Source organism: Poecilia formosa, unplaced genomic scaffold, assembly GCF_000485575.1.
Source record: "Poecilia formosa unplaced genomic scaffold, Poecilia_formosa-5.1.2 Scaffold132, whole genome shotgun sequence".
In the NCBI taxonomy this organism is placed as follows: Eukaryota; Metazoa; Chordata; class Actinopteri; order Cyprinodontiformes; family Poeciliidae; genus Poecilia; species Poecilia formosa.
In genome coordinates, this window is record NW_006800071.1 from 1450306 (window position 1) to 1477514 (window position 27209).

At 36.5% G+C, this 27209-nt stretch overlaps 1 protein-coding gene across 1 annotated transcript in view; it reads right to left on the bottom strand.

Moving 5' to 3' along the window:
* Positions 1-981: 981 nt before the first annotated feature.
* Positions 982-27209, bottom strand: part of nr3c2 (nuclear receptor subfamily 3, group C, member 2) — a 108778-nt gene continuing 82550 nt past the window's right edge. Inside the window, exons 6-9 of the mRNA XM_007562003.2 lie at positions 26787-26931; positions 21142-21272; positions 9817-9974; positions 982-7489 (exon numbers count right to left, since the gene is read on the bottom strand). Of these exons, the coding sequence (XP_007562065.1) occupies positions 7334-7489; positions 9817-9974; positions 21142-21272; positions 26787-26931 (590 nt within the window). The 3' untranslated portion in view covers positions 982-7333. The remainder of the gene's footprint in view (positions 7490-9816; positions 9975-21141; positions 21273-26786; positions 26932-27209) is intronic.

Sequence of the window (27209 nt, forward strand, 5' to 3'; positions counted from 1 at the left end):
AGGACCCGGAACCAATCTATGTGTCATAAATTCAAATGGAAACACGTCACCACCTCTCGTGGCATATACCCCATTAGATTGCTTCAAAACAACTACGACTTCTTGTTAGGAATTAAACATGGCGCTAGGAGGTTCGTTTGTGTGTACAGACACATAGCTTGAACTACGTGTAAGTACCATATTACCATATTAGCATATGAAGTTAGTAAAACACAACACTTCTGTCGATTGAGAGTCATGTCAAAGCAAGTATGGGGATATATTAGCGCATTGTTGGTCACAGACTTTAATGCACGGGACCCTAAATCCCAATTTACCCATATTTTCTCAAATCTCCACTTTTGTCAGGGTTTCTATAATCGTTTGAAAGGCCAAAACGCATAAAAATGTATTTGTTTTCTTAGATATCTACATGTGACATCAGAGTTTGAATAAGGAAAATCATATTTTTATAAGAACATACATTGACAGACAATGAGCAAAAACCTTTTGAGAAAACAACCAACAAGTTAAAATCATCTTCATGCTTTTTCACCTGCATAGTTAAGGATTTACTTTGACTTGAACAACAACCTAAGATTTGTGGTCAGTGAAAGCTTATCAGTCATATTCAATAAATATGTTTGTATGAGGCTCATTTGTTAGATGTTTTGAAAATAACCTTTAAAGAAATTAAAAATACTTTTTATTAAGCCCAAACTTCAGTATTTTTTTTTGTTTTTTATTGGTCTGATGTAATACTCTAATCCCAAATGTCATGTTTTCATGAGCTGTAAGCAGAAAATCACAATTAACAGAAATAAAGGCTTTACATTGAATTAATTAAATCATGTAATGTGCTTTGCTGAGTTAATTAGATTACTGAAATAAGTGAACTTTTCAAATGTTTTCTTATTTATTGAATATGACCGTTGGGTAGTCTGTAGGTTTCTGTTTTCTAAAATAAACTACACAACACAAATAATCAGATCACATCAATCAGTCAGTGTAATGGTTTTATTAGAATCTTGCAATATTTCTGCAAACACAAGTATGGCAATATCTGCATTAAGATATACAGTAGTATCTGGTTTCAAAAAATGCTGAAGGAGGTTTGGTGAAGGAGGTTCACTGTATGTTTGCTAAGAAAACTTGTACTGAGTAAAAAGGTATTTTTGGATCTGGAAAAAAGCATTTCTGTATATTTTTATATATATATTTATATATTTATTAATAAATAATGCACTGCCATGGCCGTGGAGATATGGCTTAGACTGTCTACACCCGATTCACAACTCTGAAAAATGGCAATGACATGACTCCATACACACAATGACGCAATAGTGTCAGGAACAGCAGTTAGACTAATCGTGAGACAAACAAGCCAAAAAAGGAGTGAATTTAGAAGAGGACTGTTCAGAAGACAATGCAGCTCCCTGGAGTTTTGGGAAAGTTTTATAGCTGGCAGTAGGTAATGACTGATGACCAAAAAATAAACTGTACATTAATCAGCTTCCCTCTCTTGGAACTAGTTTGACAGTTGTGAATATTCTTGTTTACTTTTTGCTGGAAGTTGGATGAGAGTGTCAATACAGCTCACAGGTCCGTCTGCTGACAGAGAATTGCACTTACTTGCAGAAGATTTTCTTTTCTCTCACTTTGTTAAAGTGACAGTTGGAAATATTGAATTACGAACAATGCAACTTGAGCACAGACAGATTTATATGCTCACTTATTTCCAACACTTCCCATGTTCCCGGTTCAATTCTTTGCTGTCACACTTTAATCCCCCTACTGCTTGTAGCTCATAGTTTGGCAGTAAAAAATTTAAAGAAATAGTTTGGGAAAAATCTGAAGTGTGGATTTTGTGGATTTGTCATTAGTCAGTATGTTACCTGCTGAAAGCTTTCAGAACGATCTCAGTTTGGGGAAACAGAAGTTCCCATGAAAGAGTCCTGCTAATGGCTAGTCCAGACTGAATTTCTGCTCCAGTCTTTGTGCTTTAAAATGGTTGTTTACTCTGAGATGTTCAAGTATTTGTATTGAACCACAACTGTCTAGTTTTCACAGTTTGGGGTAAACAAATTTAGAAAACAGTCAGGAGCAATCAAAACTTTTTACCTGTTATTCAATTACATAGTTTGACATCTCAGCATCCATGTTTGATGCAAAACATATAAATGAAATGATTTCTAAAGTACTCTACAAGCAATGCAAGAATATCTGGGAATTATGTCACACAGGAACTTGTGATTCTGTGTTTTACCCAGCAGAGTGAAATGGTTTGAAGTTATGTTTGCCATGCTTTGCAGCTTCAAATAAATGTGGCTTAATAAAAGCCAGATATAAAAATGAATCGCTTCACATTATTGTATTTGACATTTTAATGGTTGTTTTATAATTTTGCTTTGCATTGTATTTTTAAATTTCAATGAAATTATGGCAAAATTAATTTTACTGTATTCATATAAACATGAACAATATTTGGTTCAAATTGGATGACATCTTCTTTAAGTGTTTTGTAAAGTTAGACACTTCCTGCCTGTGTTTAAAAGAACTGGTTATGTTCAAATCTCATTTTGTGAAGCATCCATCACTCAGTCAGTAAAAAGTTGTTTCTTGAAAACATTACATGGTCATTTGAAATCTATATGTTCCTTAAAAAATGTTTTTCAATCCACTTTCAGATTGTCTTTACTTAAGAAATTAGCTTAGGTTTCTCCCAACAAAGATTATTCAGATTACTTTCTGCTGCAGGTAGATACTAACTATAACTCCACAGAACACCACATTAAAAAAAAAAATCAGTTTTCCCTTTCACAGTTTCAAGTAGCCTAATTTACAGTGTGAATATAGTTTTGTGAACACAATGGTACCAAACATAAAATTTATTTTATAACTGGAAACATTCATATTATAGTTGTTTTTTACTCAGAGCTCATAATGAGACATCCAGTCTCACTTGGAGAGGTTGCAGAAGATTCAACATCCTGGATCTACCTTCCTTTAACATGTCCCAGTTCCAACAGTATGTGACTCCTTGGTTTTTATTATTATAGTGCTTGTCAACTTTGTCACCATGGTTACGATATCCCCTCAACAGGAAAGAGGATCCCTTTCTTAATACAGCTTGTTACAAAAATTTTTAAAAAGTGCTTTTGATTTTTTTTTTTTATTTGTTTAAGGAAACAATAATGAAGAAAATAAAAAAAAAGCAAAATAAAAAATGTCCTCAGTGAGTAGATAATAAATGTACTCTCTCTAACATTCAGGTAGTATGCTCCATAAGTCTCTCACAATATATGATACATTCATTTCACTGTGCCAACCCTTACTCTGCGAGCCAACAAACAGAACATGGCAAGTGGGAAACATATTTTTTTCAACTGTTTAACAAGATGGTTAAAGTAGAAATGTTTTATACTACACTCAACATAAAGACTTGCCTTATTATTTACAATATATACTGTAAAACTGTAAATCAGGTGAGATAAAAAGGCACAAGTTTCCCTTTTTTTAAGTACATGTAAACATCTCATCAAAAAGCATGCAATAACATTTTGTTTTACAAAAAGGATATCATTTTTAGACAAAGTACTTAAATATTGTTTTCCTGCAAAATATAATTCTCTCAAAAATACTTTCCCATTCATTCTATGAACTGTTAGACATTTTTTATTCTTTAAAAAGGACAACAAAAAGGGGAAAAATAAAGAATTAAATGAAGCCTTTCTGGAAAGGTGCTGAAAATTATTGCAGTGGAGAAAAAAAAACATTGAAATAATATTTCTGTAGAGTATAATGAAAGAGGAGAAGTTGGCCCCACGTTCTTACCCAGTATATTTTTTCTCATAATTTATGGAGAAAAAAAATCCATCAGGATGACAAAATTTGACACATCCACTTCTGATCTCCCAATTTGACAATAATAAGAAATAAAATACACAACCCTCTCCCTTTTCTGATCCCCGTCATTAAAACTATATTTCCTACACCTCCAAAGACAAATTAATTCTGGCTTCTGTTTGCATGAAAATGAACTTCAACTCAGAAGAGAGCGAAAAGTCTGGTGGAACGGTTCCAGACCCGACCCAAGATTATATGGGGCCAGAAGCAGAATTTAATTTGGGGCCCCAAATTAATTTGTCTGACATCTTCATTTGGTTAGGCAGCCAGAATCCTGCATTTAGTGAAGGTTCATCGTTATTTATTTATTTACAGCTACAGTGTTGATGAAAGGGGATTCTCACACAGACACAAGCAGGAGAAATGACTGAACTATGGTGACTTCAGTCATACTCTTCAAAAGTATCAAAGTTTGTTATTTTGATATAACATATTCATATGTCAAAATAAATTAGAATTAACATTTTTAGTTCAAGTAGAGATGCACCCATCAGATTTTTGTGGCCAATTTCATATTTTTGTGAAGCTCTGACCCTCCAGATACAATTTTAGCTGATTTTAATTTCTCTTGGATAAATTTAATCAGCACTCATTCATTATTTACCTTAAGAGCAAAGGAACCACCTCAGTAGTTGAGAGGGGAGTTGCCCTAAAACTGATTTTTAAGATACAGATTTAATTTTAGCCTAACTGTATGATTATCAGTTTGCTTTGTAACAACAGCTTCCATGTGTATTCGATAAAATGTGGACTTTTTCAAAAGCCAACATTTCCAAAACACACCATGTTCCATGATAGAGGCTGAAAGCTACAAAGGATAATAAATCAGAGCAACTTGGCTACAACAGTCAGTCTTTCTGTTATCTGTTTAAATTACTCATTTAAATTAGAATTATGCCTAACATTATTGACATTCATACCTTTAAAGTGAAACATTTCAATGATACCTATATTTTTTCTAACTGAAGCATAAGAAACATTTTGAAGTGGCCCAGCCAAAGTCCAAACATGAATCTGATAGAGGAGGGAGCTAGAGATTAGGGTGATGGCAAAGCTGCCTTCCAACCTCAAAAGACATGGAGCATCAAAAAGAAAGATTTTTTTTTAAGTATACTCATTTGACAATGTTTCTAGTCTTTTGAGAGATACCCAAATAATTTCCAAACATTTAAAATGCCCGTTGTGCTTCTTTAGACTACTACAATTTACTAATGTTGAGTTTTCTTCCCTCAGTACAAACTTCCACACCAAAGGGTGTTGTAGCTAGCGCAGCCCAGAAGGTTTGGGCACAGCATGTTTGCTGACCCAAAAATGATCTGTTGTTTTAGTTTCCTGATTATGTCCTGTCAAGTTAAAACTCAGCTGATGGTCGGTGCATCCTGTTAGTGAATTCAGTCGCTGATATTGGGGGCTGCTTAGTTTGCTTAAGCCTTGGGCCGGCTTTGAGAGGTGCTGGTGCTCTAATGTAGCACACCAGCACCAGGCTAGGTGGCTAATATTATGCTGTCTGACTTTAGGCTGGGTGACCATGCAGAAATTCCTCCCTCTGTTATCAGAGTCGCTTAAAGAAACAAACAATCCCTGCTAGCTGCGCTAATGCCTCATTTCACATTGTTCCTCCTCTGTGCAAATCTAAATGTGGAAACAGGATGTGGCTAAAATCTATGACATGTGCATAATAACCCACACTGAAAGAGCAGATAAACTATTCACATGCTTTCCGAGAGAGAGATAAAAAAAAAAAAAAACTGCACACAAACTTCATACACACATGTAAATACACACTTACAGGGCACAATAACTGGATAAGAATCACGCCTCCCCACACACTTGTTATCTTCTCTGTCGCTTTTCAGTAGCATCATTGTAGTTTTTCACAACCGTCCAGAAACCAGTGGGGTGTGAGACTATTAAATGGTCCAGAAGACCGTAGTGAAAGTAATACAACTTGGCCCAAATATAGGAGGAAAAAAAGAGGAATCTACATTGAGAAAACTGACCATTTCAGCAGAATAATCTGTTCTTCATCAACACGTACCTTAAAACATCTTCTGTACATCAACTGAGGAGAACGGTGTTAATACCTGTACAAACTCGCTCGGTATTGATGTGTTAGCTGTAAGCAGAGTAATGCTCCACGTTGGATACTATAAACTTTACAGAGTATGTGTGTTCAGACTTTGAGTCCATATATATTTTAGTGTCTGGGCTGTCTATTTGTTACTGTACATGTTACGTCTTGCCTCGCTTTGTAGAAATGAAGCACCTTCATGTAAAATGACTGGCTTGTCAAAAAAAACGAATCCTTCTATAAAATGCTTTTTATTGTCTCTGGGAAGAGTAGATAAGTGTTGGTTCACAAAGGGCTGGTTTAGCTTCATTGCGGGTAAAAACAGACATTTGGACAGCTGCTCTGGAGATAACACAAATGACAGCTATTACTATAGATTCACCTCAGTCAAATCCATTATCAGTCGACTCTTACTGAAATTGTTTCTGTAAATGCATTATTTCATCCTGCAACATTTTTTTTAACTTTTTTTTTATTTTTTTGCAGAAAAGGTAACGTGTTGCATCAATATATAACACAATGTCTCTGAAATAGTCACGGGAGTTTCATGTGCAAGCTTTCTTCACACTTGAGAGATATATTCATTTCAAAACAGCTCAAGCTTTGGACTTTTGCATAAGAGTCTTGATTGTTTCACTACACGTATTTAAACTTGTGTGTGTGTGTCGATGTCATTAATGGCCGTCACGATGCAGACTTGTGAACCGAACTTGGACTTGTTAGATTTGATGTCGTCGTTTAGCTTATGATGATACCTGTATAGCCCTTGGGTTACCTTCACAGAGACCTGCAGCCTCCACATGAAGTCCTTTGCTGCTACACGCAAAGCTAATTTACTAGTCTAAGCAGGATATTTCCAAGTGTGATTATTCTTTTTAAGACTGCATAAGCTAGATTTAATTGCAATTAAAAAAAAAAAAATCAGTGGATTTGTAAGGGAATCTCAATATAGTGCAGGTGGAGGGCATTTACGGGAAGGCATGTAAGTGTGTTAATTTTCCATCTACTCCTGTGTGAATATATTCTAGGTGATTTATGGCTTTATCTCCACAGAATACTGTTTTCATCTTTGGGGCAGGGTTGCATGGGTGTACATCAGGATGTTTTCGTCAGGTTTGTCAAAAGTCAATCTTGTCATGTCGTGCTCGATGTCTCAAACTATTCACAGCTCTAAGATGCTTATGGTGACTGCAGGGTCAAATCCTTCTCCTCACCACTCCGCTCGACAGCGATCCGAGGCGAGGACGCCGCCTCAGGGGCGGCAGGGTGAGGGGCCGACACATCAGGCCTTTCTAGCACATGTTCCCTTCCCTGAACCTCGTTTTCCTCTTTCTTTCCCGGTTCTTAATGCCACTCCTGTTCCGGCTTTGCAGCGAGTCACTTCTTGTGGAAGTAGATAGTGTGAGTAAGGCCTGACTCCACCTTTGGTATCTGGTCACTGATGATCTCAACCAACATTTCGGGGAACTCCACCTTCAGGGCCTGCGACTCACGAAAGGTGTAGAAGCAGAAGTCCAGCAAGTTCCCAACGAGCTGCACATCACAAACACACAACTTAATGACAACAGATCCCACTTTCATAAACTGGCCTTGCAAAGATCTTATTACTGCTTAGACTTTTTTTTTACATTTCACAACCAAAAAGTTTGTTATAAATTTAACACAAATGCAGAGAATTATGTACATTTTTCAAATCTCTTATACAAATGAAAATGTGTGGCATGCATTGCTATGATTATGAGAATAAAGTTATATTACAAAAATAAAGTCTTATGATAACAAAGTCAAAATAACACGAGAATAAAGTCACAATAATAGGAATATACAGTCATATCACCAAAACACAGTTTGAATATTAAGAGAGTGAAGTTTTAATTTTCTGAGATCTTCTACATGAAAAATGATTAAAAATATAAATGATGAATGTTTGTAAAGTTTTGCTTTGGAATCAGTTTTACCAGTTAGGAAATAGATATAAGCATTAAATTACTGTTACCATCATGATTTTAAATGGTTGAGCATACATCGAAGAGATAGAGATAACAAGATGGACTTGCCAAGTACGTCACGTCACATTGTGATAATTCTATTTTTCACCTTAAAACTATTTTATTCTTATACTTTTATGCTTTTCTTCTGACAAAATCCTATCTTTATTTTGCTAATAGTATGAGTTTATTCTCATAATATTATGATTTCACTCTTGTAATGTACAGACAATTCTCTTAATCTGGTCCTGACACCCCTCTGTCCTCTAACATCCCTAAATCAAATGCAGAACAACTGATTGTCTTTAGGATTTAAAACTCTGCCTGTGTGTAATTTCACCTCAGCATGAATCCAGCTGTTCTGCGTTAGAGAGCATTAGTAAACAAACAGCAGCATGAGGGCAAGTAACACAGCGGGCAGGTCAGGAGGAAAGTTGTGTAGAAGTTTAAAGCAGAGTTAGGTTATAAAACAATATCCAAACTTTGAACATCTCACAGAAACCGAGAGACAGAAACTCAGACTACACATCATATACACTGCAAAAACACAAAATCTTTCCACATAGTTTTGTCAAGTTTCCACTGCAAATATTTTAGTACACTTGAAATAAGACAAAGTTAACTTACAAGTTACTTTAGCAATAAGTAGGAGATTGCCTCAAGTCAATAATTTTTTATATTAATTTAAAAAAAAGTTCTAGTCCCACTTGGTGAATTATCTCACTTAAGCAAATTGTCTCATGTTAAAAGTGAAATAATCTACCAATGGAACTGATACTTTTTCAACAATATTAAGAAATTACTGACTTAAAACAAGCTCCTATATCTTGCTGAAAAGTTACTTGCAAGTTAGTTTTGTTGTATTTTATGCGCAATAAGATATATAAGTAGAGACTACCCCAAAAATACTTGGTGAGATTCTATGATTTTACAGTGTACAGTCCTTACAGTGAAACATGGAGGTGGCAGTATCATGCCATGGGCATGGTTTTGACCTTTCAGCAGGACAATGATTCTGAATTAGATGAGCAAGGCAGGTAGGGATGGGACTTCCAGCTGTAGTTACAGCAAAATCTGGTTTTCCTAAATGTTGACTCAGTTTGGCTAAAGAAAAAAGTCAGATGTTTTCTTTTGTTAAAAGAAAGGAAATTATAGTTTATGGATTGTTTCTTGATTCCTCGTTTATGCACTATCTTGTTTTTGTCCGTCACATAAAATCCCAGTAAGTTGACAAAATGGGGGAAATTTAAATGGTCTGAACACTGTTGCAGGACAGCTTCTTGTCTTCATCTGAAAACAGGAACATTTTATTACATTTCTCTCCGTTCAGGTTAAATTTCCTTTATTGCTCTATTGTGCTGACCACTTGGGGGCAGCATGTTTTTTTTTTTTTTCTCTCTCTACCCAGCTCTCCCTGAGAGAAAGGTCATTCTGTCAGCAAAACCCCAATTACTTAATCATAAGGCTGAATTAATTCTGGTCAGTTATCTTTATGACTTCCCGCTTGCTGATCTTCACCTCCAGGCTTTGCTTTTGCACCAGCCGACCCCGTGCATAGACACAGTGACACCTCAGCGCCCTGATCCAATAAACCGAAAGCCGGTATCGATCCTCCTCTGTTCCGTTCACCAATACAGCGTGGCACTGCCTCTTCCAAAATAACTCCCCACTCTCCCCTCAGGGATGCAATTATCCTCACTGCAAACCACACAATGCTATTGAACCGCTAACTAAAGCATTAACCAGAATCCACTATGTTGCCATTTTACTCAACTTTTCCTCTAAGAGCAGAAGCCCAAAGTGGCAGCAGTTCAGAAAAGAGGGGCTTTGCAGGGAAGCGTGCGCAGAGTGGACCGGGTCAGGGGAACTTACATCATGCATGGCGTCCAGCAGCTTGGTGAGCTGGAAGAAGCGCTGCCAGGTTTGGCCGGAGTTGTTGGTCGCCTTTCCCACTGAACGTCGCAGCTCCTTGATGTAATTAACCCTCATCTCCTCGAATGCAGCCTGGTTCTTCAGACCCTCTTTGGGAACTGGAATAGAAATATCATTTGGACTTAGCAAAAAAAAACAAACAAACAAAAAAAAAAACACTTTCATACTGTAGCATTCTAATAATAAAAACGTTTTCATCTGTATGTTGTTGTTTGACATGTGTCAGAATTTCTTTTTTATCAAATAGCTAAAATAATTATATTTTTAAAAAATTGTTTGGTCAAAAAAACAGACATTTGATATTTTTACCTGTCACCTCTGGTACAACAAATACTGTCAAAAAAGGGCAGGGCACAGCCAATAATATATTCACTGGAAGCTGATCTCAGCGTGTAAAAAAGAATCCAAGTTGACTGAGGTTCAGTGTGAAGTTTGCAGTCAGTGATGACATGGGGAGCCAGTCATCCACTGTGTTTTCTCAAGTCTCAGGTCTAAAGGTAACTCTGGAGCACATCATTCCTCCCTCTGCTGTTGAGGTTAATGGGCATTCAGACGTCATTCTCCAGCAGGACTTGGGACCGGCTGCCAGAAGTACCAGTACCTGCTTTAATGACCAAAGTATCACTGTGTTTGATTTGCCAGCAAACTGGCCTGACCTAAACCCCATCGAGAGCCCATCTGCGCACAAGATGATAGGAGAAATTAAACCCAACGATGCAGACGAGCTGAACCCGAGCTTCTCCAACATCTCAGTAAATTTTCATTTCTGTAATAAACGGAAACATATTCTTTTTTCAACTGAATCTTCAAAAACACTTGAGTATTATTTTAATCTGTTTCCCTTCATAGAACAGGTTAAAAACTTCACAAATTCAGACATTTAGAGTTTGGAGAGACCCACTGCTTCAACCCTCAGCTCCTGAAGATGTCTTCAAAATACAAAACAAGAAAACATTCACAGTTGAAAATCCAAATTTTAAACAACATGGAGTAAGCTTGATACAGCTTAGAATTGGCTGGCAAGCAATCGCTTAACACGATTTGCAGAAAACGGGCCAAGACATATGCAGCCACCAGTGTGCTCCTTTAATGACGGGATGTGGAACTGCGTAAAGGGTAATTAGAGGTGCTTGGTGAATTAGGCGTCAACTCCCACACACAAGACTGATTTGAGGGGCATTTTCTCTCTGTTGGTGATTTAAGCCATTTTAGCAACTCGCTATAATCACATGCACCATTTCCAGCGGTAATTAGTTCTCCACTTTACGTTTATGAACAAATTCATTCATTGAAAGTTCTCAGAAAACAATTATGTAAATCTAACTGTAAATCTTTTTGAACTTAGGCTCAGTTAGTGAACAAACATCTGCAACCTTCACTCTAAGGTTATTAGCTCAGTGCAAAAAGATTTACTTACATTTAATCAGCTTTAAAACAGGACAAATTCACTGCAAAAACACAGAATTTTACCAAGTTTCTTGGTCTAGCTTCTAGTGTGAATATCTTAGTACTTTTGAAGTAAGAACAGAGCAACTTTTCAGTAAGATATATCAGCTTATTTTAAGTCAACTACTTAATATTGATGAAAAAGTGCTAGATTCACTGGCAGATTATTTTACATTTAAAATATATATTTTGTTTACAGAGACTTCATCATTCACTTGATTTGTTCTTTCTCTTGTTTTGTTAATCTATTATGAATATTTTAAATGTGTTAAATGTTCATAAGAATTAAAAACTTATTGATCTTTCAGAATGTGATCCCCACTTATAAATTACCTCAAAACAACAATATTATTGTTTATCGCAATAACTTCTGGGGTAATTTATTGTCCAGCAAAATGTGTTATCATGACAGGCCAAGTTGAAATCCTGACTTATTAATTGGAATGTTGTTAGCTCAGTCTGTTGTCACACCCAGCGTTCCGATTTCCGAGGTAACTGGAATGCAGCATTAGCCCCTGCTGGTCAAAACACTGGATTGCCTCATCGGCATGCAGCCAAGTTCTCCGGAGTCCTGCTAATGACCTCATTATTTGATTCAGGTGTTGAAGCAGAGACACATCTGAAAACTGTGGGACACCTGCTCTCGAGGGTTGGAGTCTGACACATATTCAGCTTCTCATATGAGACCCACATATGTTCACATGTTGGCTGAAAACTGAAACCGTCCACCAAGATGCGACAGGAAGTAAACACAACGCACCGAGACAAACGCTCAAATTGAAACCTACAAACCCGTGGCAGTTGTGTTTTTGCACAGCAGACTGCACTATTCTCAGCTCTAATGGGTTGAAAGAACCGACCCCAACACACACACATCCAGTCACAGACAGTGTTAAATTGGATTATATTCTTCTGTACTTGTAAGTATCCCGTGAACCTCGGGTGAACTAAAACTGCTTGAAGAAAAAAATTACAAAATAACACAACTGAAAGGACGTGTTTGAATTGCAAGTCTCAGAGGATAAAACACTGTAACTGTGAAGATGTGTGCTCTGCTGCCTTCTTCCCTCGCTGTGTTATCCTTTTCACTGTTTCTTTAACACACAGACACCTCCAGGCCTAACGTACATGGAGCTGAGAGCCGATAGAAAAACAGATTGTTCTCCTCCGTGGAGGCTGGGAGTCCTGCGCTACATTTCATGGCTGACATGATGAGAACGTGCTAAAACTGAGGGCCACATTCAGACCTTTTGTTTGTCTCCCACTGACCCAAATGGACCTTGCTTTGAAAATGGCCTGGCCTTCACACGGTTTCTCCACATGTGGTCCAAAAATAGGGCATTTGTATAATTTAGTATCAAATGGATTTTTGTTTCTGCATTACCCCTTCAACAAGGCTGCAGCTCTTATTTATCAACATTCCTTCAGGTCCAGTGGATTGCTTACTGGTTTCCATAATGGGCATAAAGGCCATTAATTTTGGGTTTTTAATGATTTCTTTCAATAAGCGGTGATCAAAGTTGCAGGGTGTCTTAATGGGACAGGGCCGGGGCCTTTTAACTTTTAGTATGTGATTAGGATTGACTGCCGCTGGTGGTTTCTATCTATCAGAATAAAAAGGATTTGTTTGACAGCACTCATTTGGATTGATCACTCAAAACAATAAAAGCGCAAAAAACCACAGTGTAGATCTAATAAAGAGAATTTTATATTTACACAAGATGGAAAAGCCATCTGAACTACAAGTTAATTGGATGTGATGTTATTTGGCAAAGCTTTATGCTGAACTCCAGAACTGTGCGGCTCATAGTGGGAGCTCTGATTTCTTCTTTGTGTAGACTTTAATGTGTTATTTTTGGTAGAGCCATTGCTTTTTTGGACAATTTTTCCCTTTGGTTTTGGATGCTGTGAGCTGGATGGATTTTTACTCTTATTTTTTTACTCCGACAGTTGTTATGATGCGTAACTGTGGCAACAAAGTGTTTCTTTCTACTTTTTTTTTTTTTTTTACAACCGGGAGCAGCTAGTTAGCATCTCAAAAGCTCAAATAATACCTGAACTACGACCCCAGAATCCCAGAGGAGTCTAAAAGGACGTTTTGAGGATGCAGAGCACAGAGAGAAGGAGGAAGTTCAAAGAGGAGGAAGTTCTTACATCGATCATGTCCCAAACTCCTACGTCTCTCTGCCTGGCAATCTAACCAGACGACCAGATAGATTTAAAGTGGAGTGGCAAAAGCAAATGAGATGGATTAGCAGTGTTTGCTAATAACCAATGGTGTCATCCAGGACATTTCACTGTGAAATATCGTCTTTTTTCCTGTCATTCAGTCAGTGGCTTCCTGCCCACATCATCACCGTCTGCAAAAACTATTTTAGATACTTTGATGACATGAGTAACAACAACATTTTATTTCCCTTTGGGATAAATATTATTTTCAAATTTAACTGAATCAAACAAAATTTCCTTAGCAGAAAGGATGTTGGTTGGGATGCTGAGAAACACCTGAATGGTTCGCCTCTGGGAAGCCAGTTTTAAATCACTGTGGACCAAATCATTACCAATAAAGAAATTAAGCTGCTCAAAAATTTACACCTTCAAGCACAACTAAAACTATTGTTTTTAGAGGTTAAATCAGCTTCATGTTGCATTATTATTCCACTCAGGAGAAAGAACGGTTCAAACAAACTGTTAAAAGCAATTAATGCAACATTCATGGTGAAGATGACTGGATGTAAACCTTTGACCTTCAGACTGTATGTGCACCTGAAGCAAACGGAACAAGGCTGCAGTTTAATGCATGTAAAAGATAAGATCAGCTGTGGTTAGCAGTGAAAGCGTGATGATCAAAGCTCTGTTGAGTCCAGTAAAGTGCCTGAACACCTGACCCACCTGCTCTTAGCCTGATTAGTAAAAAGCACAAATTCAAGCACATGAACAAACCAAATGAATAAAGAGAATACTTTAAATGCAGACCCTCTGTGTTTGTGAGGAGATGAGGAGCTTAACTGGTTTGAACAGGCCACTGCTTTTGTACCAAATCCAAATAGGGTCATAAGACACCGCAGGCTCAGTGAAACCTTAGCCAAGGTCACAGAGAAATAACAGCCCTTGTCTCTTTTCTCTTTATCCCACTTTTCCTCTTTGTGTTTTGCTCGTTCACCTTATGTAGCATACAAATGTACTTTTACAAGCCTGCCCAAAGGCACACACACCAGCCCTGACTCTGTAGAGCTTCCTCAGCTGACGGGTTTTGACACCTCCTCTGTAAACAACGTCCAACTATCACATTTGAACAAGGGCTTCCTACAATGCCTGCAGTGGAACCAAGCCAAACTCCTCTCCAGTACGGACACTTCGTCATGCGGGCTTTGGACCATCGCAGGATGATTATGATCCTCATCTTAATCCCTCATATTTCACAGTTTTATGATGACTAAATTTGAAATCACAAGAAGGGCTGGAACGATTTGGCAAATTATTCGAGTACCTCAAGTATTAAAATGTCTTGTTAAATTTTACTAAATTAGCTCACTGTGTTCCAGCCGGATGTTTTTTGGGTTGCACAACACTCTCACTTCCACCAATGAGCTGTTGATGAATGCTACGTGCTATTAGCAGCTTGCTACGGAAAAAATGGAGAGGGAAGGAAAGCAGGGCATGATAATTTGTTTTAATTTTTCTTGTTTTCAGTTTATGTCTGTTCAAAATAAATAAATTAAATTAAAATTAAAAGTAATAATAATAATAGTAAACTGGTACCAGTTTAAAACACTTCCAGACCTCTGGCTTTGCTGTCTGCATGCTTAATAATGTAACTTTCTTTCCTTCTTTCTAGTTTTTGCTTAATATATTTTAGCTCCATTTTGTTGCTTGTTGAACTTACTTATGAAGAAAAGTAATGGCATGAAAAAAACCAGCAGATTAGAAATATCTGTTTTATAACAAAACTCTTTCATACTTCAAACTTTAGGCTGAAATTGTGTGACATAAAAGATTGTGTTTGCTATTTCCTCATTTTAAACTTTTTTTAATTTTAAAAGTTAATGTGAAATGTTTAACCTTTTTGTTGTTTTTGCACTTTAAAATACTTTTTTCTACTCAAAGCCTGAGACTAAAATGGCTGTTTGAATGTTATTGTATTTTGATCAATAAAATGTGTTCTTGTTAAAAAACGGAACTGAATAGTTTACTTACAGCGTTTTCTCTTTCATGTAATCTTTTACGAGCTTAAGTAGCTACTGCAGATTATTCGATTTATCATCAGAATAATCAATAGACACTCAACTACTAAAATAATATTTTCTAATCTGAAGTATAATGAACAGTCTGTGAAGCACCTCCAATCCCCCGTTTTCATTCTGCATCCACGCCTCTTTTATCTCCACTCGCTCTTTCAGAACTCCAGTCGGGGTTTTAAGGAAGTGCAGAAAAATAGCAGGTCTTGGAGCCTTGCCTGGCGCTTGACTGGCCTTTATTAAGTGCAGCGGGGCTTTCTGGAAAACCTCCAGAGAACCAGTGAGGAGAGGAGAGGGAGGCCACAGCAACAGAAGGAGCCGTTCTGCCATCCCGCTGCACTCCTAGTCTTTTCTTTCTTCCTCCCAGTTCATGTGCACCTGTTCTCATTTACTAACACTAACTCATCTTCTGAACTGGTGTTATTTTTCATGTTAATGTATTTTAGCTCCTTAGTTTCTGTCCCCTAATTAATCTCTCCCAAAACTTAGCGTTGTGGTGTTAAGTAAAAGCCGCATGCTACCATGACCAACTATAAAAGGATAAAAAGATGTTACATTCAAATATGGCAACAAAAACTAAAACATATTCAAACGTGAGATTTTGGGAAGAAAATTAAAATACGACAAATATAACTGGATGAAGTGAAAATGCTGTTAAGATATTTAAGATTCTGAAATGAAATGGGAGTCATGACAACAGAAAAGTAATGCATTAGCCCCAATAATAGTCAAAGCAAGTAAAGGTAAAATACTCCACAGTAATAAGGGACACTCATCCCAGGATCAATGATGTTGATTAAGTTGTTCAATAAAGTGATGAAAATGCTCTTAAAATAAATACAACAAAACTGAAGAAATTGTTTCAGGAACACTATTGGATTCTCATAAAGCTCCCATTACCATTTCTAATGAAAAAAATCAATCAGATGCTCTTGTCATGGAAAAAACACACTGAACCTGTCTGTGAAAAGACAAAACAACGGTTATGTTTCCCTTAATAAAAAGAAATTATTCCTTTGTTTTATACCTCAGCAATAATGAATATTTTTTTTTCCATTCTGTAATGCCATAGAAAACCATATAAAACCAGAAAAGTCTGAAAAAATGCTTCTCCAAATGAAAATTTGTTCTACATTATCGGGTCACCCAGTTTAAAAGCTGTATGAATTGTTGAACTTTAATAATATTGTGAGATTAGACAAAAACCATGAATACAGACTAATGCCGACAGGTCAAAGAAACAGTTTGATTAAGTGAGAATGTCATGATCTGCTCATCTTACAATATGTATCTTTTTTATGCGGTTGGTGTGTCAATGCCATCTTTATTCATAAATCTGCATTGACCACCGATCTTTAAAAAGTTTGACCTGCTGACTCCAACTTTGTAGCTCAGATTTGCTCCAAACAGGTGGAATAGCGACATATTTCCCCTGTTGCACAATAGCCTACATTCATTCAAAGGGACAAAAACCCACACAGTATTTAGGCTATTATGAGAAGAACAGGACAAGTATTTCAGTATTTCTGTCTTAAATGTTCTGAGGAGAAAAGTGAAATACCTGGACTAATTGTCACCCTAAACACCGTACCTGACATTAACACATTGTGGCTTCTGCAGGTGAGATCTAACAGCACAAAGTTTCCTAATTTACATCTTGAAGTCACAAACTAGGAGCAGTGTTAGTGAGAGGGAAGGAATTTGTGCCAAAACTTCTCTTAGCTTCAGGATAAAGCAGGCGCAGATAATGAAGGACGAAATTCAACATAATTCCCAAAAAGTAAAAAAAAAAAAATGATTTGATTTTTATTCTGTGATAAAAAGTACAAAGATGTGCAGTCTGGCACATTAAATACTTTAGCAGCAGTAAGCATTGTCACTTGAAAACTTCCAGCCTCTTGTGTTAGGTTGATTTTAACAAAGTGCTCCTGTGTTAATAGTTAATGACCTGCAGCAGAATATCAACAGATCTGCTCACCTTTTTGCACTCAAACATTGTTTCACTGTTGATTTAAAATGAGATGGGTGAGGGTGCTTATAAACCTGCGCAGTGTTGAAGGGCTGTTCTTTGAAATACTCCCCTCTGCATCATCTTCTGGTTTGTGATCTGACACAATTGCATAAATTGTTGTAGCTTACATGAGAAGTGTAACTGTTTTCTGTTCACTACTGACACCACTTTCTACATACCTTTGCATAAATGGTGACGTCTTTCATCACAAATTAAAGCAACTGCAGCAAAGAATTCATAATGTAAGCTATTGTAAAAGTATCAGTATGTAATATTTATTTAATAAATGATATCACTTTGCAACCAAATTACTTGTATTTATGTATTTGATTGATATTTTGTGACAACAAAATTATCCACTTCGATTTTACTGCATACATTTGAAGTGTAAAACTAATGGGTTTATAATTAAAATCTTAAAAGTGTGGCGTGCATTTGTAGTGAGACCCATTTACTCTTGTAGCCCTAAATAAACTCCACTGCAACCAGTTGCTCCTGTAAGTGCTCTAATCACCACATACACTAAAAAAGCTAAAAGAAAACTCAGGGTCCTTACAAAATTTCAGTCTGTATTTGTACAGACATGTGGCAAATAACACTAGGCTTGCAACACAAATGCTTCAACAAAGTGCAAACTCAGTAAAGCTGAATACAAATGCACTTCACACATTTTTATTTGTGTAAACTGTTGGAAAACCACGTATCATTTAGCTTTCATCTCCCAGCTATGCATCTTTTTGTCTGTCACATAAAAATCCAATTTTACATCTTAAACTTTGTGCTACATTTACTAATGTGGCAAAAATATGTAGAAAAGGCACAGTAACTAAAACTCTCTCTCTCTTTTTCTTTTTTTTTTTACCATTTAAGACATATTTATCTATTATAATTAAAATGACAGTAACAGTCACAAAAGAAGAAGCTTATCTGTTCAACTATGGCTTCAGAGTTTGTGGGTGCACTTTGGCAGGATGTGGCATCAGGATGAGACTTTCTGTTGCAATGATGTTGGTTAAAATCAAACAAGAGCAGAAAACATTTCCGTCACAGAGTGGCAAAATGTCGCCCTTTCCTTTGCAAATAGCTAACACTTCTCTGCAACATCAGCTCTGTTTTCACAGTTTGGATCTTTGTTAACGGATTACTACGAATGAGATTAAAGTGTGACCTTACAGACTTTATAAAAGCATGATGGTGGGTGCAAGAGGAGCTGCTCCTGCCAAAACTGTCTCAGGTGTGTGCTGGAGCAGAACACCAAACACCTTATCAGTACACTTCCTATGTGAACAGCAGCCTTTTGGTAAAAGCAAGGTGGGAGGTTTTTTTTTTAACACAGACATCCAAATTATAACTGCTCTAATTTTATTCATACAGTTGAGAATTTTTTTTATAAAGAATTATGCATAAATTACATACAGAGACATTTTTAGGCATGATTCTGCTAAAACAAATTTAACTTGTTTCATATCCAATATTGTGATTTTTCTTTTTTTCTATTTTGGTAAAGTGGGTTGCACTTGAAGCATGCACCATAGAGAAGGGGATAACACTTTTTTTTCTGAAAGCATAATTCCTTCCACCAATCAAAAAGCTGCAGATCATCCTTGTGTTACCCCATATGTACATCATATCTCTAAAAACATTCACTAACCAGTGCAAATGATTGACCTCAGGCGTTCCAGTCCCTTCCATTATGACAGGTGTGTGACATCCAGCATAGGGCTGCGACTAACGATTATTTTAGTAATTAATTATTCTACAGATTTTTCATTCAACCGCTTAATTACACATTACAAATACTTTAAAAGCTGCAAATAAACAATTCATTTTTTAAAATAAGAAAATCAACATTTTATTGTCTAAAAAGCCAAAACAGAATTTCTTTAGTGAATTTGAACTGGGTGAAGCTAAAACTATGTCACTTAAGGAGTTTTGGGTAGGCGTCTTCACAGACAAAGGACTTTTTATCTTAAGTGCGAAATGTATATACGGTACATATGTATTTTGTATAGTCTGAATATGTCGTGATTTTTCAGCAAATGGACCTTTTTTAAGCCTGTATACTACAGTTAATGATTAAACGATTAACACATTATGTCAACTTTCTAAAATAATGGTCAAAAGGGAATTTGGCAAAACAAATCAACATCTGTTTTTTGCCAAAAGATGATTTAGTCAAAAAGTAAAAACACTTTGGAGAAAAAAATGTCTTGGGCCATTATCTTAGGAAGGTGATGATTATTTCAATAACTGTTACGATTAATCCGATAATCATTTCAGTGCCATTACAGCACCTTTCAAGTAGAGATGTTTCAACAAACATGTCTGAAATACTGAATCAAAGCAGCTCAGTGAATGTCATATACTACCATGACAGGATGCAATAAGTCCAGCTGTGAAATTTCCTCGTGACTAAATATTTCAGAGTCAACTGCAAATGATTTTATAAAGCAGCCGAAGGAAATGGCAACAACAGTCTCTCAGAGGGGAGTGGAAGGCTACATAAAATCACAGAGAAAGGTCAGAAGATGCTGAGGGGGAGAGTAGGCAGAGGTCACCAACTTTCTGCAGAGTCAGTCGCTAAAGACCTCAAAGCTTCATATGGCCATCAGATAAGCTCAGGAAGAGTGCACAGGGAGCAGCTGCATCCGAACCGTACATCGCCAAGTTCAATGCAAAGCGTCAGAAGAAGTGTAGAAGGGTTTTAGAGGAGTGATGATCCAAGCTCCTCTGTCTGGATGTGGCTGTTTCCAGAAGAGGAGCAGCAGATGACTGCTGTCAGGTGTAAATGTTGGTGCAGAAGGTATTATAGTGTGGAACTGCTTTTTAGTATAGGGTAACTTTATAGAATAACATCAATATTACAGGATTCCTGCTTAGTCGCGGTTCAGTATAAACGTATTCACCTATTCACAGATTTTTCTGTGGAATATCTCTCCAAATTATTTGTGGAAAATTTGCCAATTTGCAGATTTTTCATAGAGCATGTCTAAAATATTCAAAAGAAAGGTAAAGAACTTGAGAAAATCCGACTTGACTCGCTAATGGCAGTCAATCCAGCAGCGTCTTGTACTTTGCTTGGTGATGATTGGCTGTATCCTCAAGAGCAGAGATAACAAACGTTGAAGATATTAACGTCTGTGGTAATGTTAAGATGGTTTCCGCTGAATATAATGCAAATAAAGATCTTGATGTGGTCTGAAATTAAATTTTGATTCCTCTGCTTTAGCTTCTCAAAATTCATGGCTAGCTAAGCAAGGTGGGTAGCATCAAGCTAGCCACACCACCTGCCTTATATCTGCTTAAAAAATAAAAACAACAGTGTGGAGTGAAGGAAAAAAAATGAGAACAATAGCTTCAGAAGAAATAGTTGATAAAACAGGAATAGTCACATTTTGACGATATTTCAAACTAAAAAGTAAAACAATAATTATCAATATGGGCTGATATAAAATGTCGTGACCCATTTTTCACCCATGTCGTCCAAAATGTAACATTTTTCTCCCTTTTCATCAACATTACTGTACAAAGAGAGAATAAATGGAGCGCGCCGTAAGGCTGGCTGCCTACCTGTGCTGAGAAGCAGAAGCACCTTCATTGAGAGAAACTCGTCGTAGGTTAGCTGCAGCCGAACAAACTCCTGGCTAACTTGCCTCATGCCCAGACACAAGTCATACATGGCCGACTGCCGCATGCGCTCCCTGTGGAGGGAAACAGAGAAAGGACACATTTACAGAAACTATTTATATGAACTTGGCTCCTGTGAGTTACTGTTAGTACCCACTCATCCATTTATTTTCTCCTAATTTCATGAATTATTTCTGTCTATCTTTCCAGTTGCATTTAAAACAAACTAGTTGAGTCCAGGAAAAGTGAATTTTCATGAAGTTTAGAGGAGAATCCTGCTTTTCTGGGCTGAGAGCTGAATACCAAATCCCCCCAGATTGCAGAGATCTGCGTAGAGTATCGCAGCACAGATGCACTTCTTTTTCCAAAGCTGTGGCTAGAAGACCTTATAACTATTCCTGGTCACCATGGAAACACTATTAAAGAGGACACATGTGATTGCTAACAGTAATTACACACATAAAATTACTTTGCTACATTCATGTTTAGTACATTATGTATTAAAAAACCTTCATACAGCGCACCAAGTGTGCATGGTTGTTATACAAACATTTCCCTCCTCTTCTCTTCACAGACTTTTTATCAGTAAAGTAATCTTGCCAACACAGAGTCCGCAAAAACAGGAAAGAAACAGCGGAGAGGATGAAGCACGAGCCAATGAGAAACGTGCTGTGCAGATGCCAAGGATTTTCTGGAGCTGCTATAAATCGCCACCACATCAGGGAAAAAGTGGTCAGAGTCAAGCCGTGTGCCGGGACTTTAAAAAAAAGAGCTGGGAGTTTTATCCACAACAATTATAAATGTTTGTAGTTAAGGAAGGAGAGATGATTCTTAAAACAACTGCATTAAATGATGTAGACACACCAAAAAGCATCTGATTGAAAACAAGTGTTGACATGAAGGCATTAAGTGCTTTGGAGAATTGAATGTAGCACAAAGCCAATAAGCTGTGACAGAAAGGAGCTGCTTCCCTGCTGAGTGGGACAACTTTGTGGTGAAGTTTGTGAAAGTCTCACACGTTTCCCTCCCTCCTCCTCTCTTTCTCTCTTCCTGAAATCAATTTTGCTGAATCACTGCCCAAAAAAAACAATTCTAACTTCTTTCTCTGAGTCTGGTGTCCTCTGTCTTCCTCTCTCTGTTACTAAAGTAAAAAATATTTATTGTAGAACACAAACCTGAGGACAAATACAACTTTAGTTGAAAATAATTTTACAGTAAATCAGTGAGTATACAATTAGCAACAGTAACATCCGTCGTAATAAAAACAGATACATGTTTGTGTAGATATATGAAGGTGTGTGTAGTGTCCAAGCCCCTGAGTGGGTGTGTGGTGTATGTGTTTGACTGACAGCTCAGCAGCAAAATAATGTAAATAATATTCCAGTTTAGCAGTTTTTTTCAAGCATTACAGAGATATGTTTACATTTTCATCCGCTGAGGTGTTAGAAATGCAGATTTTTCTGAGACATGTTTGCCAGCTATATATCTGGCTCAACAACACAAAGTGAGTCATTTGGGAACTTTTTATTTTATTTTCATGTCTCTCAATTCGTGGTAGAAAAATGCTAAAAATCTATATTTTTTCCTAAATTTTGCACCCAAATAAAATTTATTTTAAACAGTCCAAAGTTTTGAACAACTGATGCCAAACGACCTTGTTGAGTGGATCAATCAGGTCCGATGGGAAATCTATTAAACTTTCTTCATTTCTTTGCAGCTTGGTGTTTTTATTTTCTTTGCCGAAAGGATTGAGGAAATACAGATAAAACCATTATATGCTGATTATGGGTCATAAAAGCAATGAATTGTTTAAATGATTGTTTTTAGCAACAGTAATATTTGTTGTAGTTCTAAAGAAAAAAGAATAAAATTGGTTACAAGGTACTTGTTTCCCTTTAATTGTACTACTCAGGATAAACTGCATACTATTGCAGTTTTATGGTTACTGTTTAGTGTATTATTCTAAATTTTGTTTGTTTTTATACATTTAGCTTTATATGCCTATGACATAATAAGATCATGTTGGATTTTTTTCATTGCTCGTCAGTGAAATTATACTGAAATTAGAAACTTTATGCTTGAAACCAAACCAGTGGCCAGACAGACCTGATTGTTTTCTTTGTTTTATCCAGAGATTTGCTTTTTCTTTTAAACACGTATATCAGCCAGTTTAAAGTAAAAAGAATATTGTGCAATGGAAATTAGAGACAAACACAAATAATGCAGTCTTCCTTTGAGTTTAATGTGAAAGGATGATCTGATTTTTTAGTACTTATGCTCCATCAAATATAGATTTCAGTCCAACAATTAAATGGATCGCCTGTTAAAGGAATTGCCTTATGAGTCAATGTGAATTAAAGTTTGTAAAGACAAGTGGACATTGTTCTCCTACCAGCAGACTAAGTGGGTTTAGCCAAATTACAGACTCACTTTGGCCCAATGTTTGTCTAAGGCTATGAGTGACCTGAAAAACTCTGCTGCACATTAATCAGCATCAACGTCACTGAATTCAAGAAAGCAGTGAAACCCAGTTTGGTTAAACAGAAACCATGTGACTCTCAGCATCCAGTCTGCATGTCCTCTGCACTCTGCAGACAAATAATAAGCTGCCAATGAGACTGACTCACTGTAAGAGAACAGGTGGTTCTGAACACATCTATAGATAAAAGTTCAGGTACACAAACACATTCAATGAAGATGAATGAGGAAAGAATCTGACTCATTTCACACAAATAAGTGAAATGAGTCAGCTTAAATCATAGAAATAGCTTCATTTCACATATTTTTATTACCAAAAATTAACTGCAACTAGAAAATGTTACGTCTTTAATTTGTTAAAGTATTAAACTATCTTGAAACCACAATATGTAGATATATGTTTTGCTTTTTTTGGTAATTTAATTGTTTTGCAGTTCTTTTTTTACGCTATGACTGAAAATTGTGCTCTGCATGTTTAAAAATGCGATTCTACACAATCACAGCTTTTTATTTTCCCAGCTGGAATAGTTTCCTGCCTTCCCACTCACTCAAGAAATAATTTAATCTATTAAACAATTCCACAAAGTATTGAGTGAATTTTCTTAGCAGTTAAACTAAAACTGCTACAAATAGTTTTTTCAAGAATATTAGATTTGATCTAATTCTTCTTTTGTTTTATTTGAATTCTGGACTCTCGTATTGCAGTGAGCAGTTACACTTCTGCAGTACCAGGGGGATCTTTTCAGGTCCAATAGATATAGAATAAAATAAAAGATTAAGAAAAAAAAAAAAAAAACCTCCCTAAAACAAGAGTCAGGTACTGGACAAAAAATTGAAAATGTTGTTGCATTTCAATCAGAAACTCTACAGATCTTCAGAAAGCCTGGAGAAATAGTGATTGGAAGCTCTTTAGAAGATAGCATGAAAGTTTAAGTCATCTGACAGAATGCCGCAAAACTCTTAATGAAATGCGTTTGACTTGGCAAATAACTGAGAATCAAGTGAACAGAGACGCTCCAGTGTGGAAAACCACTGCTGTAAAAATTCACACAGTGACAGAAACAAAGGCATGCAGTTTGTGGGCTTGTTTTACAGCAATGTTTGCTCTGCCACTTCTTTTTTTCGTTTATCTGGGACAAACTGACCCATTGACATTGACTTACACAAGCTATTAGCTGGAGCTTTTAAACATGACCCAGACTGAGCCTCCTCTTCAGCCTGCAGAGGTTACTATTCTGCACTTTGATCCATTCCATAACATTTAAATGATCACCAGATTAAAGGCTCACTAACAGCAGCTTTTAAGCTTCCTCTTCACACAATTAACACATATTAAGGAGCCTATTGTTCAGATGCTTTGATCATCTTCACCTGTAAAGATTTAGCCATCAAAACAGAGCAAATGTTTCTCCATTTTTAATTTTTCTGTAATTCTGTGATTCTTTCTTTGCTTTCAGTGCATTACAATAATCACTGACTCATGTTGATCTGAACATTTTTCATGAAAGAATTTCATCCATGGTTCTGGGGAGAACCTCAGAATTTCACCACTGATAAAGTTAAAACTTACATATTAAAGAAATAACACAAAGGTGTAAACAAATAATCTAATACAAGCAAAGGGGATATAATGTACCTCCAACTGGTAACTTTTATGCTATTTAAGCTTCGAATTATCTTAGTTTGTTGGACTAAAATTGCTTTCAGGGAATCAGGATTGGGAAGTGTGGCTTAATTAATGTATTTTAACTGGATATTAAAAATTAAATCTCACTTTTTGATTGATGGAGAATATATACTGATTAAATATAATAAAGCAAAAATAAATCTATGACCATCTTTCTTTACTAGCATCTGGAAACAAGTTATTTGTGCTAACTCTAAAGAACTAATCATAAACCTTAGTTCTGCTAATGCTAAAGCACTATACCAACATGGTATTTAGCAAAAGCTAATGCTAAAGCACTATACCAACATGGTATTTAGGAAAAGCTAATGCTAAAGCACTATATCAACATGGTATTTAGCAGAAGCTAATGCTAAAGCACTAAAATCAGCCATATTTACACTCACACTGCACAAACACAAAATCTTACAGAGTAACTTTGATCTAGTTTAGTACACTTGAAATAAGACACAACTAACTTACAGGAAACTTGTTTTTCATCAATTTTATATTTATTTATAACTTGATAAAAAGTTACTTGCAAGTTAGTTTTGTCTTATTTCAAGTGTTCTAAGATATTTGCACTAGAAAGTAAACAAAAATACTTAGTAGGATTTGATGAATTTTGCAGTGCACTGCCTGTCAATGACAAAAAATGTTTCAACATATTATTTTATGTGGGGCAGGATCCATTTTGTTTTCACACACCTACCACACTATTGCTCTTCAGGTTGTTATTTTTATAGTTGTTGAGTTTTGCAAACTGTTGCTGATTTTGCCTCATTTAGTCAGAAAGCACACAGGACATCAATCAGTAATCAGGCCTGGGTGTGCTAGAAAAATGGAGCCCATTAATAAATAAAACAATAATTTAAAATGGACTTCTTTTTCATCAGCTTATATTAGCCTTGTTTTAAAATTAGTTTGAGGAACTATAACAGAAGAAATAATTAAAGGGAAAATACTCGTTTTTACAGCTTTGCATTTAATGTTCATGTTTAAAATATATCATCTCAGAAAAGATAAATCTGTTAAAAAAACATTAAGTGTTTTCCTAATTTATTGTATAGTAATAAATTGATTTACAGTAGAGCAGGATAAGGATAGGAATGTCTGGCTCGTCTCGAAGGTCACCAGCATACAAGGTCAAATGGGTCTCAGTGCTGCCAACTCTAATGCCCTTAATGTCTAATACCTCTTAATTGAGTTTGCTGAGGACTCTAATGCTCAGTGGACAGTGGATTGCCTTGGCGAATTGCACATCCTACAGGGAATAAATTGGAGTTATTCCAACATGAGACCATCAAAGGCTCCGGATGTGCAAACTGTCTTTTTAAGAGATAAAACTAAATTCCAGCGGAAATCATTAGCAATTCCCCATGTAATTGTTGAGATTTATTATTCTAAAACAAACAACAACAACAACATAAAAGTGCGGTCCTACTCGTTGAAGATGAGATCCGGGGCAAAGTAGAGCATCTGACCATTGGTGTGTTTGTAGGAGCGCCAACTGAGGCAGAAGGAGGACAGACACATCCATGAGTACTGGATCAGGGTGATTTGGTCCTCAATGGGCAGGCCCCGGAAACCTAGCACACAAACACCATAATACACACATCATAGGGCAACATCTCGTTTAAAGGAAGCAGAGATCACTTAAAACTGAGATAAATACGTTTGGAAAACCTAATTTAATACACAGAGTTTGTATGTGTGTGTTTATGGAAGTCACTGCATTACTGTTTATCTTTGCTAAAGTGTGCATATTTGTACCAGCGTTTGCTTTGACAAGATACCCAGTGACAAGTATTCACCCATTCTTTTTTTTATGCAAATCCCACAAGGCCTCTGGTTATTGGCGCTTTGT